We start from the raw sequence: 16,217 nt of genomic DNA on the forward strand, positions 1-16,217 counted from the left end.
AGTATCGAACACACTAAGGAATAAAGACTGTAAATTTCATTAATGAGCAAGTGAATATGGATGACCTTGATCTAACATTTAAAAGAGCTTATAAAACAAGAATTATTCAAAAATAGATAGACGAGTAGAAATCTGATGCTTTATTTATAGCAACAGCATATGGAAGCATTCATAAATTACTGATGTAGTCTTGGACTTTCATCTTCCAACTTCTTATTGCCCATTTCTGGCATTTATGCTGATAATATTACTTTCCTACATTTGTAAAGCAATATTCATTTCATATTCTACTGGTCTCTCCTATTCTACTTATATATTCAGGTCTTGCCTAGTTACCTTTCAGGAAAAAAGAATGAGATTTATCCCTTTTTGTTACTGATTCTCTTTCCCTAATTTTTTCTGATATTCAAGTACAATCTATGAGAAATGTTGAATCTGCCCCATTTCTGATAAATATTAGAAAGCTGAATGACCACAGTCTTCATATATTCTAATTAAAATTAGTAAAATTTATCTGCCTCCTATAGCTACCATTCTTAATATTTTTTAAGAATCACAAAATAATACACAAAATAATCTCACACTACTAACAATGAGCATGACGTCTACTGTCATTCTATAAAGTAATCATTTGCTCATTTGACAGGGTGAACCATTCACAACTACTCCACACCTCCTGCCTTTGTCCACAAAACAGGAAACTCTGCCTTCTTTCCATTCCTTTCACTCATCCTCCCCACAAAAACTTGAATGGCCTATCACATTTGTGGAATTGTAGAAAAGGGTGAATTGCAACCCAGTCTCTTTTGGGATCTATCTGTGTATAAGGCCAATAATTGTTCCAACTGCTTTCTCTTGCCAAGCTTTTCTCAAACCCCAGTGTTTTTGTGTACTCTTAAATATTATTCTAGCTAATTCTCCCAGCTGTCTTGTAGGACAGGATGGTTGTACCTTAGGTTTCTTTTTTTTTTTTGTACAGCTTTATAGGCTCAACCATAGACTGTTTGCTTAAGCCATATCTCTCTCAATAGTATTTATTTATAGAGTCATATTTTTCAAGTTTGCATGATAGATTTGCCAGTAGAGATCCATATTTTTTTTCAAAAGCAGACATAATTAAACCACCTGATCTAGAAGTCTCGGGATAGGGCAAGTACAATCATGTGCAGCCAATAGATCTTGTGGAATTTGTCAAGCTATTTACTTTTCATTTCAGGTTATTTGTCATCTTGGAAAAATCACTATTATGTTATTTGCAGATAGAAGAAACATAAAATGGGAAGTGAAGTATATTACTTTCCCTATTTTATTAATTGTATATAAGGTAAAGGCATTCCTGGGTGTTGAAATCTAGAAAATGGAGATGTATACCTTGCAGCCTAGCTTATGATACAAGTGGCATAACCTCTTTCTAATAAACTCAGGGAAACACAAAGTTCTTTCACCAAGGAAACTGTTCCTGATATCATTCTATTAGCTTCAAAAATTACACCCTATGTAAAAATATACATGTATAAAAAGGGGGTTTTATGGGGAAAAGTATATGTAGTGCATATCACTACACCTGGCATATAGTGGGCATGCCAAAGTTGCTGTTCCCTAGTGTCCACCCCACTCTTCTTTCTTCTAGAAAAAGAAGCCCCTACATTCTAGCAGGACACAAAGCCAGGGAGACTATATTCCTTTGATGTTCAGTGTGGTCACATGAGGAAGTTCAAGCCAACAGGATAAAGCCAGAGGTTAACTGCTTAATAAGTTCAAATAACTACACTTAAAGACAAAGCCATCTTTTTCTGTTTTTGTATGGCCATTACAAGGACACAGAGGTAAATCAACTTCCACCACAGAGGAATCTGGCACAGATGCTCACTTCCTCTTGGACACATTTCCTCCATTCGGCTTCCAGAATGACACAATCTTCTTGTCTTGCTTCTCCTGACTTCCTGATTCTTCCCAATCTTCTGTGCTGGTTCTTCCTACACTCCTAAAACTGACATTGCCCGGGGCTCAACCAGTCCTTGTTCCACCATTTATAACCACCACCTTGGTGACATCACCCAACTCCATGGCTTTATATGCCTTCTATATGCAGATGATCCTCAAATTTATATCTACAGGCCTGAATTCTCCATTGAACTCCAAATTCACATATTCAAATACTAAATCAAGTTTTTCCATCTGGATATAATTCAGTTTTAACATGTCTAAAACAATTCCTTATCTTCCTCCAAAAACCCTACAGATCTCTCCATCTCAGTTAATAATTAGTCCATCCTTCCATTTTTAGGCCAAAACTCTTAGAGATCATTGGCTCTTACACAGCACGGCCAATCTACCAGCAAATCTTGTTGCTGCTTCTAAGGTTTATAACCATAATCAGACTTCTCACTACCTCCAATGCTACCTGGTCCAAATGCCCTAATCTCCCATCTGGATTATTTTAATAACCACCCCAGTTCCATCTTCCCCCAAATTTCAAACACTGTACCAGAACAATGTCCCAAAGCATAAAAGGTTTCACCATCACCTATAAGAACCCACAAAATACTTCCTGTTACTTCCTGACCTCATCTCCTTCTAATTGAGATCTCATCCCTCCTTCTGTTCATGTCTGAATACCTCTCTGTTCTGAGAACATGATGTGCACATTACCATGTCAGAACATTTACATTAGCTGTTCTCTGTCTGAAATTTTCTTCTTTCAGAAATCTAGGTGACTCATATCTCACTTCATTTGCTCAAATGATATGTTCTTAGTAAGTTGTTCCCTTAACCAACCCTATTCAAAAAGTATTAAGACTCCACGACACACACACACACACACACACACACACACACACACACACACACACACCTAGAACACTCTCTGTTCTCCTTCCCTGCTGTATTTTTCCATATAGCACTTATTTCTAGCAAACTGTATTATTTATTTATGCATTTATTTAAGTTATTGGCTGTTCCTCCATACTACCATATAAGTTCCAAGGAGGCAAGAATTTGTCTGTTATGTACCTGATGAACTACTAATAATGTCAATCATGTAGCAGACTCTCAATATTTGTTAAATAAATGAATGAATGAATGATTAAATCAGAGGCAGCTCCAGAGATGGAGGAACACTTCAATGAAAACAATCTGGGTCTCTGAGTAACTTCATGGAACAAAGTTATCCATCTAGTACTGGGCCCTCATGCCTAGCCTATTTTGTGAGGAAGAAAAATTTATGTATGATTCAATCCATTTATATTATATATTAGTACATACTGAAATACTAGTATCCAATAAATCCTTATTTCATTTCATTTCCCTAGCTCCGCTAGACACATCAGTTTCCTCAGTTATAAAGCAAGGTGTTTGAACTAGATGATTTCTCAGGTTCTGTTAAACTCTCAAATTTCATCTTCTCAATGTTTATAAAGATGACAAGAGAAATAGCATTCAAGTAGGGTAATGAAGAAAAACTGTTGAGATAATTCAAACAGACATTTAGGGTTGAAAAACATACTAAGAATGATATGTTCTTAAATTAATAAAATCTTACCATATTTAATGGAGTAAATAAAAAATGAACCAAATCTGCAGCACTAGGGTTCTGGATATGACACTTTAATTTGGCCTGTAACATTAGGAAGACAGACAAACATATTACCATGATGTAACCAGCAAAAAATGCATTCATAAAGGTCCGACACAGACTCAGGGGAAGAGTTCTTTACTACTAGTTTCACTTGACTGAGTCAGACTGAGTGAATTTAATTTAAAAAAAGATTAGGAGTCATTCCTTTTTGATCAAGCCTCTTAGATATACAGGTTTTACAATCTGTTGTCCTAAGTAAAGGCAAGTCAATACATACCTACAAAGAAATCTGCAAGAACTATTTTATCTCTTAATTTAATCAAGAACATCCTAGCTAGACTTTAACCTCTCTCTTTATTTCTTTTAATTATATATAAATAAACATCACTTACCAGAAGGTTAAATCCCTGTTTAAACTTTTGGAAACAGTCAACAAATTCATCAGGAGGTGGAGGTTTTGCCCGTAGAGTTAAGACACCCTCTAAAGAAATAAATGGGAGAAGAGGTAGATGAGAGAAAAATTCCAAGAAAATTAAGTCTATAAAGTTTGATGATCACACCAGACATCACGCTACCTGGTTACTCAACCATACCTTACGGACTGACTGAAATAAATTAAGATGATCCAACATTTGAAATGGATTCCTGTACCCTTTGGTACAGCCAATTACTCATCAATTCCATGAATTTACATTGAGCCCTTGCTTGTGTCAGTCATTGTTCTTATCAGTGTGAAGACTATAAAAATGTGTAAGTTACAATCCCTACTCTTATAGACCTTAAAATCTCCTGGAAGACATGAGTCAGATAAATAACACAGATGATTTACCTAAGTGCTATAGAAAGAGACTACACCTGGTTGGAAAATGTATATCCAAAAATAGTTTCATGGGGAAAGTAGCTTTTAAGATGAGATTTTAAAGGTTTGTTCAAGGGCAATTTGGTAAGAAAAACATCATAGCTGGATAACAACAGCATAAGCAAAAACACAGAAAATGGAAATTGTGTGTATATGAAACAACAAATTAAAGCACAGAAACATGAGAATGGAAAAGTAGATCAAGGTTATATTGTAGATAACCTTGACTGCCAGGGTGAGGAGTGAACTTAAATCAATAAAATGTGGAATTTGCCTGTTTCTCAGTGGAATGAAGTGACTACCTTAGAGTCTACTAAATTAGGCTACAACTCTCTCCGCAGAATGAAAGACTGGAGACTTGAAGCATACTTAAAATCTGGGTAAAAAATGATAGCTTGAAGCAGATACTGGTTATAAAAATGAAAAGGGGAAAATTCTGGATACGAGAGACTGAAAAAATAAAATTGATGTTGGTTATAAGCTAGACAATGGAGTCATAGAAAAATCTGTGGTTTTGAAGCTGGGTGACCAAGAGGATATCATCACCTTCATAAAGACTACAGGAGGAGTGGTTCGAAACATGAAAAAGCAATAAAACTTAATTTCAAAATATGTGGAGGTGACGTATATTCAGACAGACACATCTGGAAGACAGGTGTTCAGGTCATATGCTTCTATTGTAGGGACGAGAAGGAGAAAGATTTAGAAATCAGATAATGGAATGGATATTTACTTAGTATTCTTTTATATATCTTAATTTATACCATTTTGTTCCATAATTATAATTTTATACATTTTGAGGCCATTTTAAACCAAAGCATACTCAAAAACTGCTTATATGTCACCTGAATGTACTATTTGGAGGTTTTTTAGTAAAGAATTCAGATACAATGACATGTACAACTGTTTTAATGAGAAAAGTCAATCCTTTTATTTAACAAAACAATGAGGTTCTATATCTACAATAAAATAAATCCAAATATGAGAAGAACAGAGCTTTGACTTTCTTTACCAGATATTACTTTTTAATCACTGATGAAAATTATAAACAGATAGTTACTAGCTGAATCTGAGTTTCTGTGATTTAGGTAAAGTATCCTAGAGCAGCCAACTTGGAACCAAAATGGGTACACTTTAGTCTTTGCCTAAGTCTCCACTGTGGTCCCAAGTCTAGAAAAGTGACCCTAGTCCATGGTCATTGGCAGGAACTCTGCCTGGCTCTGGAGTTCTGAATAGTCTTTAGAAGATTAAGAAAATCCAGCTTACCTCCTGGTCCTTTCCTTTTATTTTTCTTAGTTTTCTTTCTTTTAGAAAGTTCAGAAAATGCTTCAGCTGCTTTTTGGAGTTTTGTGATAAAAAATTCAATGTCATCCAAAATGTGGTTTAATATTTGCTAGAATCAGAAATTACAGAATAAAATATGAGACAAAACAAAATGATTTTTGCCATGGCTATACATTGTTAGTCAATAAAGGAAAACCAAAAAGTTGAAAAAAAAAAAAACTGTCCCACTTGCAAATTTCAAGCTTATCACTACTTCTAAGAAAAAAAGAATTAAACTAAATACACCTGTGGCTAAAGTCTGACATTTACATTTTTCTTCAGCTTAATTTTACTCTATTTTCAATACCATCAAGAAAGCATTCACAGTATCTATTCAGATTATTAATTATTTTCAATTACTATAATGTTCTTATAGTGTTCTCCCACATAACGTTAAGAGAAAAAAATTCTAAGAAACATTTTGTTAGAAAAGCACTAGTCATTTTTGTTTTTCTGACAAATGTATTAATAAAGCACTGACAATATTATTCATGGAATTAAAGGTATATAGGATGTTGTGATAACCTAATAAATGCATAATTTACAATAATAGGCATTAATAAGAGGTTCTATGTGGCAAATATAATAAATGATGATCTATGCTTTTAGGGATCATCAGATCAGTCTTGATTAGCTCATGTTAGTCTTAGTTGATTTTCTTTTGTACATGTAAACTTGATATTCTTCTAAATAAAGATGGGAGAATGGGATAAAATGAACTTTTCATTATAATAATTAATGTGTGGTAAAAATTAAGTTCCAAATCTCTGTTCCTCTAAGTTTTACTTCCAAATAAGCTGGGAATGTGTGTGTAGTATAAAAAGCAATTATTCTGACATCATATTTCATGATTATATCACAAGGCACTGTCATTCTCCAAGTAAATTACTATAGAGAAATAAAAATAAACCTAGCCTTATAATTTATCAAGGAATTAAATTTTATATACCTACTCTTAAAAAATGCAACTTAACTTTTATCTTTCAGGTATTACAATTTTTTAAATAAATGGTAAGAAAACATACTAAAAGATTTTAATTTGTAATTCATAATGAAAAATAAATCCCTCAAATCTGCTAATTCAGTTTAAATTCCTTTGTAAACTAGTTAATATGCTAGTTCTTCTACCACAGCCCCAATCTACTACTTAAATATTGGCATAAAGGTGAAAATAATTAAGAAAAGAAAAACAAAAACCTCAAAGTGCATAACTACTGCTGGAAAGAGAAAACAGTTTCCACAGAACATCTTATTTAAATCAGCTTCATTTTCTTTGTTAATATCTTTTTCTCTTTAAAAAAATCCAATGATCTAAAAATAAATTCTGTACTTACCACATCTCTGTCAATTCGGGCTGCTGTCATCTCAGGTGTTCCTTCCTGCTCATGATACTGCCTTGGTTTCTCAACTAAAAAAAGAAAAACTGTAAGTCTTTCAACCTGTTGCTTAAGCAATACCAAGATACGTAATTAGACATGAAAAATGGCTAGAAAAGAGTGCCATTTGCAAAAGGGAATGCCCACACTGGGTACAAAATCAACACTGCTCATCACCTATGACATGTATCCTTGCCATCACTAAGAGAAGCACTTGAGCAGAGCTGAAGTACTTGCCTTCCACCTTCAAGATGTTGATTTATCCTATAATCTCTCCTTTATTCTCCCTCTTCCCTATGTCAGGTGACTGCGCAACTAACCCTAACTTAGCACTCTATAATTTCTACACAAAAAAGAAACATAAACCCACATTTAAGCACCTACTTCTTTAAAACTGGTCAACTAAGTTCTAATGCAACAAAGCTCCTAATTTTTATGCATTTCAACAATAAATTTTTTGAAGTGATGATAGTAAAATGTTCCCTAAAATTCTAGTTGTCACAAAACCTAAAATCTACAATGTTGGGCTCATTAATTTTAAGCCATATGCTTTAAAAGTATAAATACCAACAGGAATTTTAAAATTAAAAAATAAATGTCTTAAGAGCATTCAAGATGTTAAATTAGTTCAGTTCGCCAGAGTATGATGTTAATCATGAGGTCATTATCATGAATTTCTTCCTGGTATAAATAAGTTAACACTATCACTAAATACAGATACTTATATAAAGATTTCATAGTAGATGAAATTTAAAAAATGTATAGATGGAACAGAGAAAATGTATCATCAGTAATCAAAATATAACTCATGATACATCATCATGACTTACAATGTTCAATACAGAGAATTCCAAAACATATTGAAAACTGTGTATTGCTATGCCTCCTCTATGTCTATATTTCCCCATAAATGGAATACTTGCCACAAAAGATCATTGAGTCTTATGAAATTTAATTAGTAGCTATTAAGTACTTTAAGATAATTAGAATTCATATATATGAAATCTTGCCAGTTAGTTGCTATTTTACATGTGGTTAGTTGCTATCTTGGCTGCAGCATATATAGAAAGCAGGAAGTTGAACTTGAAGTATAGCCATTAGGAACTCTAGATGGGTCCCCAAATTTCATTTGGAGGGTGAGGTGAGGGGAAAATGCATTATTTCTCAGACTTTATCATAGTCTGTGGCACTACTAGGAACCCCACTGCCACTGGCACTATTCTAAAGAGATCACTTTTGGAAATCAGGGGTAGAGATCCCTCAGAATTCAATGGAGTTGTTTAGCCTGAGCCAGTCAAAGCCTTCAGAGGGACCAGAAAGATATGCTTTTGGGGATCTTTCTAACTAAAAATTGGCCTGGATCCAGAGAGAACTGCACATAGTAAGTGCTGTGTTTTATTTGAACCAGTAGTAAATCAGAAGTTCTGAAAACCTTACTTTACTGAAATCTAAATAGATGAGATGAGAGTGTTTTAGACAAAATCTAATAAAAGCCCAGGAACCCTGCGGATAAATTTTCTCTTTGCTTCAAATTTTATTAGTTTTACAGATGATTTTACAAATTTATTCAGAATATCTATAAACTTAAGATGTCTTACGCTTCCTTAACTTGGAGGGTAACCATTCTGACCTCCCTCAAAATAAAACCCCATCTCCTGCACCAAAATAACAGTAATGACAAAAATACATACAAAAAATAGAAAACACTATAAACTCCTAATTAATTTTTTAAACACAAGATTGATCAAGACAGGGAATTCTGGATAGATGGCAGAGCAGAGAGAGCCTGAATTTACCTTCTCACACCTACTTCCTGAATCTACACCTACATACAGAGCATTTCACTCTGAAGAAGAATGGAGAAAGTGAACACCTTCTATACAATGAGGGACAGAAAAAATCACATACAGAAATAAAAAGGAGAGGACACAGAGGCATAGTAACCACAGGCACCCTACCCCCAGCACAGTGACCAGCAGAGGGGAGGGGCAGGGATGTCTCTGAGAAAACCAGGTGTGGACTCCCTGCCCTTAGTGCCAGGAAAAAAACCTTGTGGTTTAAAGTGCAACTAGACCATAAGTGAAAGAATACAAATTTCAGAACTATACATCTACCAGGAAACTGGTGGAGACAATCTAGGATCAGAAAAGCCAGCCCACAGGGAGGGTGCACAAGTTTGCCTGATGCTACTAAGGTGACTCCCTGGAGCAGCCCAGAGCAGGAATCCACTGCTGGGCAACATGTACAGTGCCTGACCCCAGCCACCAGCAGGACCCAGCAGGCAGAGCTGCATGAATTCCCCAGAGCACGCAGGGACCATGGTGTGGAACCCCAGCTGCCAGTACAACCAGTGGGCATCAACACAGTTATTCCCCAGAGCAGCCCAGAGCACAGAGCGGCTATGGGGAATCATGCAGGGAGCCTGACTCCACACTACAAACAGGACCAGCAGGCACGTGATGTGAGAATCCCCAGAGCAGCCTGGAGTGCTCATGGGCCTATGGGTGAGGAGGCACAGGGGTCCTAGATGGTGCCAATATGGGAGTTACCTGGAGTGTGCCTACAACCTGACTCTGCCTACCTCTCCCTCCCACCCCCCACCACACCAGCACAGAACCCACAGGTGCCCACTGAGGAGCTCCTCCAGTTGGCCCCCAAGACCACATCCCCGGGACCACACCCTGGGAGCCTCAGCAACAGGAAAAGCCATTTCACACTCACTCAGCCTCCAGCTTGCCAAAATAATGAGGCATTTGCAATTTATGCAGAGGACCTTCCTACACAAGGCCAATCTTTCAAGATTGGGAGAGGGAACCCATTCAAGTAATTCATAGAATCAAACAGAGGAAGTTACACAAAATGAGAGAGGAATATGCTCCAAATGACAGAACAAGAGAGAGAAAAAAAACCTAAATGAACCAGAGTTAACCAATTTACCTGACAAAGAGTTTAAAGCAATGGCTATCAATATGCTCACTGGACTTGAGAGAACAATGGCAGACCTCAAGGGGGACTTGAAGAATGAAAAAAATCTAAAAAAGAACTAATCAGAAATGAAGAATTCAGTAGATGAAATAAGAAATACACTGAAGGGAATAGAGCGCATTCTAGAGGATGCAGAAAAATGGATCAGGGACTTGGAAGACAAGTAATGCAAAGCATTGAAACCAAACAGCAGAAAAAAGAATGAAAAGAAATGAGGATAGGGTAAGTGAGCTCTGGTACAACATCAAACATCTTAACATCTGCACTATAGGAATCCCAGAAGGAGAACAGAGAAAGGAGTAGAGAAATTATTTGAAAAGATAATAGCTGAAAACTTCTTTAACTTGGGGAAGCAAACAGTTTACCAGGTTCAGGAAGCACGGACATGAACACAAGGAGGTCCACACCAAGACACATCATAACTAAAATGTCAAAGATCAAAGACAAAGAGAGAATCTTAAAGCAGCAAGAGAAAAGCAACAAATTACATATAAAGGAAACCCCATAAGGTTATCAGCTGATTTGTCTGCAGAAGCTCTACAAGGCCTGAAGTGAATGGCATGATATATTCAAAGTGCTGAATGGAAAAAAACCTCCAACCAAGAATATTCTACCCAGCAAGGTTATAACTCAGAATTGAAGAAGAAATAAAGACCTTCTCAGACATACATAAGTTAAAAGAGTTTACCACTACTAAACCAGCCTTACAAGAAATGTTAAAGGGACTTCTTTAGGAGGAAAAGAAAAGACCCTAACTAGAAGCAAGAAATTTAAGAAAGGGAAAAATTCCACAGGTAATGCAAACATGTAGCAGAGGTAGTAAATCAACTGCTTAAAAGCTAGTATGAAGGCCAAAAAGACAAAAGAAGCAAAAGCAATTACATCTAAATATTAGTTAACAGAAACACTAAATAATAAGGTGTAAAGGAAGATTATATATACATAAAATGTGGAGGAGGGGAAGTGAGAAATGTACTGCTGCTAGAATGCATTCAACTTAAATTATCATCAGTTTATTACAGATTGTTACATTCATAGGATGTCACATAAGAACTCCATGATAACTACAAATCAAAACTTGTAAGATACACACAAAACAAAGAGAGTGGAACCCAACCATAACAGTAAAGAAAACCATAAAATATAAGAAAGAGCAAGAGAGAACAAAAGGGTCAGAGAACAACAAAAACAGTGAGGAAGCATTTAACAAAATTGCAATAAGTACATACACATTGATAATTATGTAAATGGACTAAGTGCTCCAATAAAAGACATTGGGTAACTGAGTGGATTAAAAAAGAAATACCATGAAAATAGGGATGAAAAAAAAACGCTGGAGTTGCACTGCTTATATCAGATAAAATAGACTCAAGACAAAGTAACAAGAAATAAGGAAGTACATTACATAATAAAGAGATCAGTCCAACTAGAGAATATAATAATTATAAACATCCTTGTACCCATAGGAGCACCTAAATACATAAACCAAAAGCTAACATACCTAAAAGGAAAAAATGGCAGCAACACAATAATAGTAGGGGACTTTAACACCCCGCAGAGTCAATGGTTCGATCATCCAGAGAGAAATTAAATAAGGAAATAGAGGCATTGAGTAACACATTAGACAATGGTAGACTTAACATATAAATAGAACATTCTATGCAAAGGCAAAAGAACACATATTTACCTCAAGTCCACACAGAATATTCTCCAAAACAGAATACATATTAGGACACAAAACAAGTCTCATCAAATTTAAAAAGACTGAAATCATATCAAGTGTATTCTCAGACTACAGTGGCATGAAACTAGAAATTACGAGAAAAAACCTGGAAAAAACAAAAACATGTGGAGGCTAAACAACGTACATCTAAATAATCAATAGATTAAGGGCTAGATCAAAGAGGAAACCAAGCAATACTAGGAGACAAATGAAAACAGAAACACAACAATTCAACATGTGTGGGATGCAGCACAAGCAGTCCTAAGAGGAAGTTTACAGCAATACCTCAAGAAACAAGAATAATCTCAAATAAGCAACCTAATCTTACAACTAAAGGAACTAGAAAAAGAAAAACAAAGCCCAAAGTTAGTAGAAGGAGGGACATAATAAAGATAAGAGCAGAAATAAATAAAATAGAGATTAACAAAACAATAGAAAATAAAACAGTGAAACCAAGAGTTGGTTCTTCATGAAGAAAATAGACATACCCTTAGCCAGACTTACCAAGAAAAAAAAAGAGTACATAAACAAAATCAGAAATGAAAAAGAAGTTATAACTGACACCACAGAAATTTAAAGAACTATAAGAGTACTGTATGAAAAATTATAAGCCAATAAACTGGACAACCTGGAAGAAATGGACAAACTCTTAGAAACATACAAGCTTCCAAGACTGACCCAGGAAGAAACAGAAAATCTGGAAAGACTGATTACGAATAACAAAATTGCACTAGTAATAAAAAAAACTCCCAACAAACAAAAGTCCAGGCACAGATGGCTTCATGGTATGAATTCTAACAAATATTTAAAGAACAACCATCCTATTCCAAAAGTAGAAGAGGAGGGAATACTTCCAAACTCATTCTATAAGACCAGCATCACTCTAATGCCAAAACCAAACAAGAACACTACAAAAAAAAATAGAGAAAGAAAACTACAGACCATATCTCTGATGAATAAAGATGTAAAATTCCACAACAAAATATTAGCAAACCAAGTTAAAAAATACATTTAAAAAGTCATTTATCACAACCAAATGGGACTTAGTCCAGAGATGCAAGGATGGTAAAATCTCTGCAAATCAATCAATGTGATACACCACATTTAAAAAAGGAAACCTAAAAAAACATATGGTCTTATCAAAGATGCTGAAAAGGCATTTGATAATATTCAACATCCATTCATGATACAAACACACAACAAAATAGGTAGAGAGGGTACATACCTCAACATACAAAGGCCATATATGACAAACAAACCCACAGCTAACATCATACTCAATGGTGAAAAGCTAAGAGCTTTTCCTCTAAGATTAGGCCCAAGACAAGGATATCCACTCTCACCACTTTTATTCAACATGGTACTGGAAATTCTAGCCATGGCAATCAAAGAAGAAAAAGAAATAAAAAGTATTCAAATTGGTAAGGAAGAAGTAAAATTGTCACCATTTACATGACATGGTAGTATATATAGAAAACCCTAAAGACTCCACCAAAACACTATTAGAACTAATAAATGAATTTAATGGAGTTGCAGGATACAAAACAATATACAGAAATCTGTTGCATTTCTATATAGTAATAACAAACTAGCAGAAAAAAGAAATCAAGAAAACAATTCCATTTACAATTGCATCAAAAAGAATACAATACCTAGCAATAAACCTCAACAAAGAGGTGAAAGACCTGTACTATTAAAACTGTAAGACACTGATGAAAGAAATTGAAGAAGGCCCAGATAAGTGGAAAGCTAACCCACATTCATGGATCAGAAGAATTAATATTATCAAATGGTCATATTATATAAATGCCCAAGGAAATTTACAGATTCAATGTAATCCCCATCAAAATACCAATGGCATTTTTCAATGAACTAGAGCAAAGAATCTTAAAATGTATATGGAACCACAAAAGATCCTAGACAGCCAAAGCAATCTTGGGAAAGAACAAAAAAACCGGGGATATCATGCTCCCTGATTTCAAGCTGTATTATAAAGTTACAGTGAATAACATTGCATGGTACTGGCATAAGAATAGATACATACATCAATGGAACAGAATAGGGAGCCTAGAAATAAACACGTGCATATATGGTCAATTAATATACGACAAAGGAGGCAAGTCTCTTCAATAACTAGTGTTGGGAAAACTGGACAGCTACATACAAGAGAAAGAAACTAGATCTCTGTCTCATACCATACACAAAAGTAAACTTGAAACAGATTAAAGACCTAAATGTAAGACATGAAACCATAAACTCTTAGAAGACATGAAACTCTTAGAAGAAAACCTAGACAAGAATCTTAGAAGAAAACATAGACAAGAATCTTGAGAACATCAGTATGAGTAATTTTTTTCTGGATACATCTCCTTAGCAAGGGAAACAAAAGCAAAAATGTACAAGTGGGACTACATCAAACTAAAAAGCTTCTGCACAGCAAAGGAAGGAAACAACAAAACAAAATGTCAACCTACTGTATGGGAGAATATATTTGCAAATGATATATCCAGTAAGGGGCTAATATCTGAAATACATAAAGAACTCACAAATTCAACACAAACAAAACAAAAAACCCAGTTAAACAACAGGCAGAGGACCTGAATAGACATTTTTCCAAAGACCTACAAGTGGCCAACAGACACATGAAAAGATGCTCAGTATCATTATTCATCAGGGAAATGCAAATCAAAACCACAGTGAGGTTATTAGCTAACACCAGTCAGAAAGGCCACTATCCAAAAGACAAGAAATAACAAGTTGTGAGAAAACACAGCAATTCCACTTCTTGGAATTTACACAAAGAAAACAAAATCACTAATTAGAAAAAACATATGAACCCCGAATGTTCACTGTGGCATTATTTACAACAACCAACATATGAAAGCAACCCTAGTGCTCACTGACATATTAATGGATATAGAAGATGCCATATATATATATATATATATATAATGGAATATTACTCAGCCATACAGAAGGAAACCCTTGTCATTTCTAACAACATGGATGAATCTACATAGAGAGTATCATGTTAAGTGAAATGAGTCAGATAAAGACGAAGTGTTAGATTTCACTAATATTTGGAATCTAAAAAAACATAAAAAAAAGAAATAGACTCATAAATAAGTAGATGGGTGAAATAGGCAAAGGGGATAATGAAGTACAAACTTCAAATTATAAAATAGTCACAGGAATGGAAGTACAACATACAGATATAACCAATAATATTATAAAACCTGGGTATGTTAAGAGGGGGGTACCTACACATACCATGGTAAACATTCAATAATGTATATAATTATCAAGTCATTATGCTGTACATCTGAAACCAATATAAGATTGTATATTAACTATATTCCAATAAAAAATTGACCAAGAGAATTTATATAATCCCTAAAAACAGAAATTGTCATAAAGTTAAAATAAACAATAATTTTGTTACTTTATTTTTGAAACCTGGATGTTTCAAAGATTTCTTTCTTTCATCTGTTTGATAGCTGGGGTTACATATAAACCTCTGAAGGTAATAATATAAGAAATCTAAATAACATGGTAAGCAATTCAGAAAATAAAATGAACAGGTTTGGCAAAAAATGAGAACTACTACAAATCATGCTTACTATACTATTCCAGGTACAATGACAGACACTATTTACAGCCCTTGATTTATTATTCCCATCTGCAAATGAGAGTGAAGCACAGAGGTAACTGTCCAGGGTCATACAGGTAGATCCTAGATTTAATCCAGAGCCCAACTATTGACTCCCCACACTCAAAAGTACAGTCCAATTTGGCAATATGTTCTATTTCTTAATCACACTGCTAGATATCCTGTGTGAATAATCTTTAATAGATAAAGAATACATGACTTAAGAAGTCTCATTGAACCAGGAGGCAAAACAATGAGGTTCTAGTCTTTACCAAATTCAAACTCACTGGATCACAATTTATTCACCCTTAAAGTGAAGAGATCGAACCAAACATATTTTAAGGCATTTTATGTTTGGTAAAGCATTCTGACATACAAAAAGTTACATTAAGTTCTATGCTATGATTACTTGTTTTTAAAAAAGAATGTCAAGGTAAAATGACAGTACATACAAAGGGCCCATCTGGACAAGTTTAACCAGACAAAGAATGCCCTTTAACCTGTTTTTTTTACCAACCTTCCATGGTCCTGGCACCCTTTTCATTAGAGCCCAAATAATCTGTCCAAAAGAGGACAGTGGTCAGATAATAATAGCAGGAGGAATTTGAAGCATCATCTTAAGGAAAAGAAAAAAAACTACCAGTCTTTTAGTTTCAAATATATTCTATTACTACCCTTTCAATTGTTAGCCAAGTCAAACTTCTATCTTTGACTGCATTTTAAAA

The 16,217-nt window shown here is 34.8% G+C and overlaps 1 protein-coding gene across 5 annotated transcripts in view; it reads right to left on the bottom strand.

Annotated features, from left to right (window-relative positions):
- EPS8 (epidermal growth factor receptor pathway substrate 8) overlaps window positions 1-16,217 on the bottom strand; it is a 183,301-nt gene that overhangs the window by 33,643 nt on the left and 133,441 nt on the right. For all 5 annotated transcript variants that reach the window (XM_036908960.2, XM_036908969.2, XM_057491987.1 and 2 more), the window contains 4 exons: window positions 7,094-7,167; window positions 5,703-5,829; window positions 3,970-4,058; window positions 3,542-3,616 (listed from right to left, as the gene is read on the bottom strand). In XM_036908960.2, coding sequence (XP_036764855.2) covers window positions 3,542-3,616; window positions 3,970-4,058; window positions 5,703-5,829; window positions 7,094-7,167 — 365 coding nt within the window. The remainder of the gene's footprint in view (window positions 1-3,541; window positions 3,617-3,969; window positions 4,059-5,702; window positions 5,830-7,093; window positions 7,168-16,217) is intronic.

This window comes from Manis pentadactyla, chromosome 14 (genome assembly GCF_030020395.1).
Source record: "Manis pentadactyla isolate mManPen7 chromosome 14, mManPen7.hap1, whole genome shotgun sequence".
Classification (NCBI taxonomy): Eukaryota; Metazoa; Chordata; class Mammalia; order Pholidota; family Manidae; genus Manis; species Manis pentadactyla.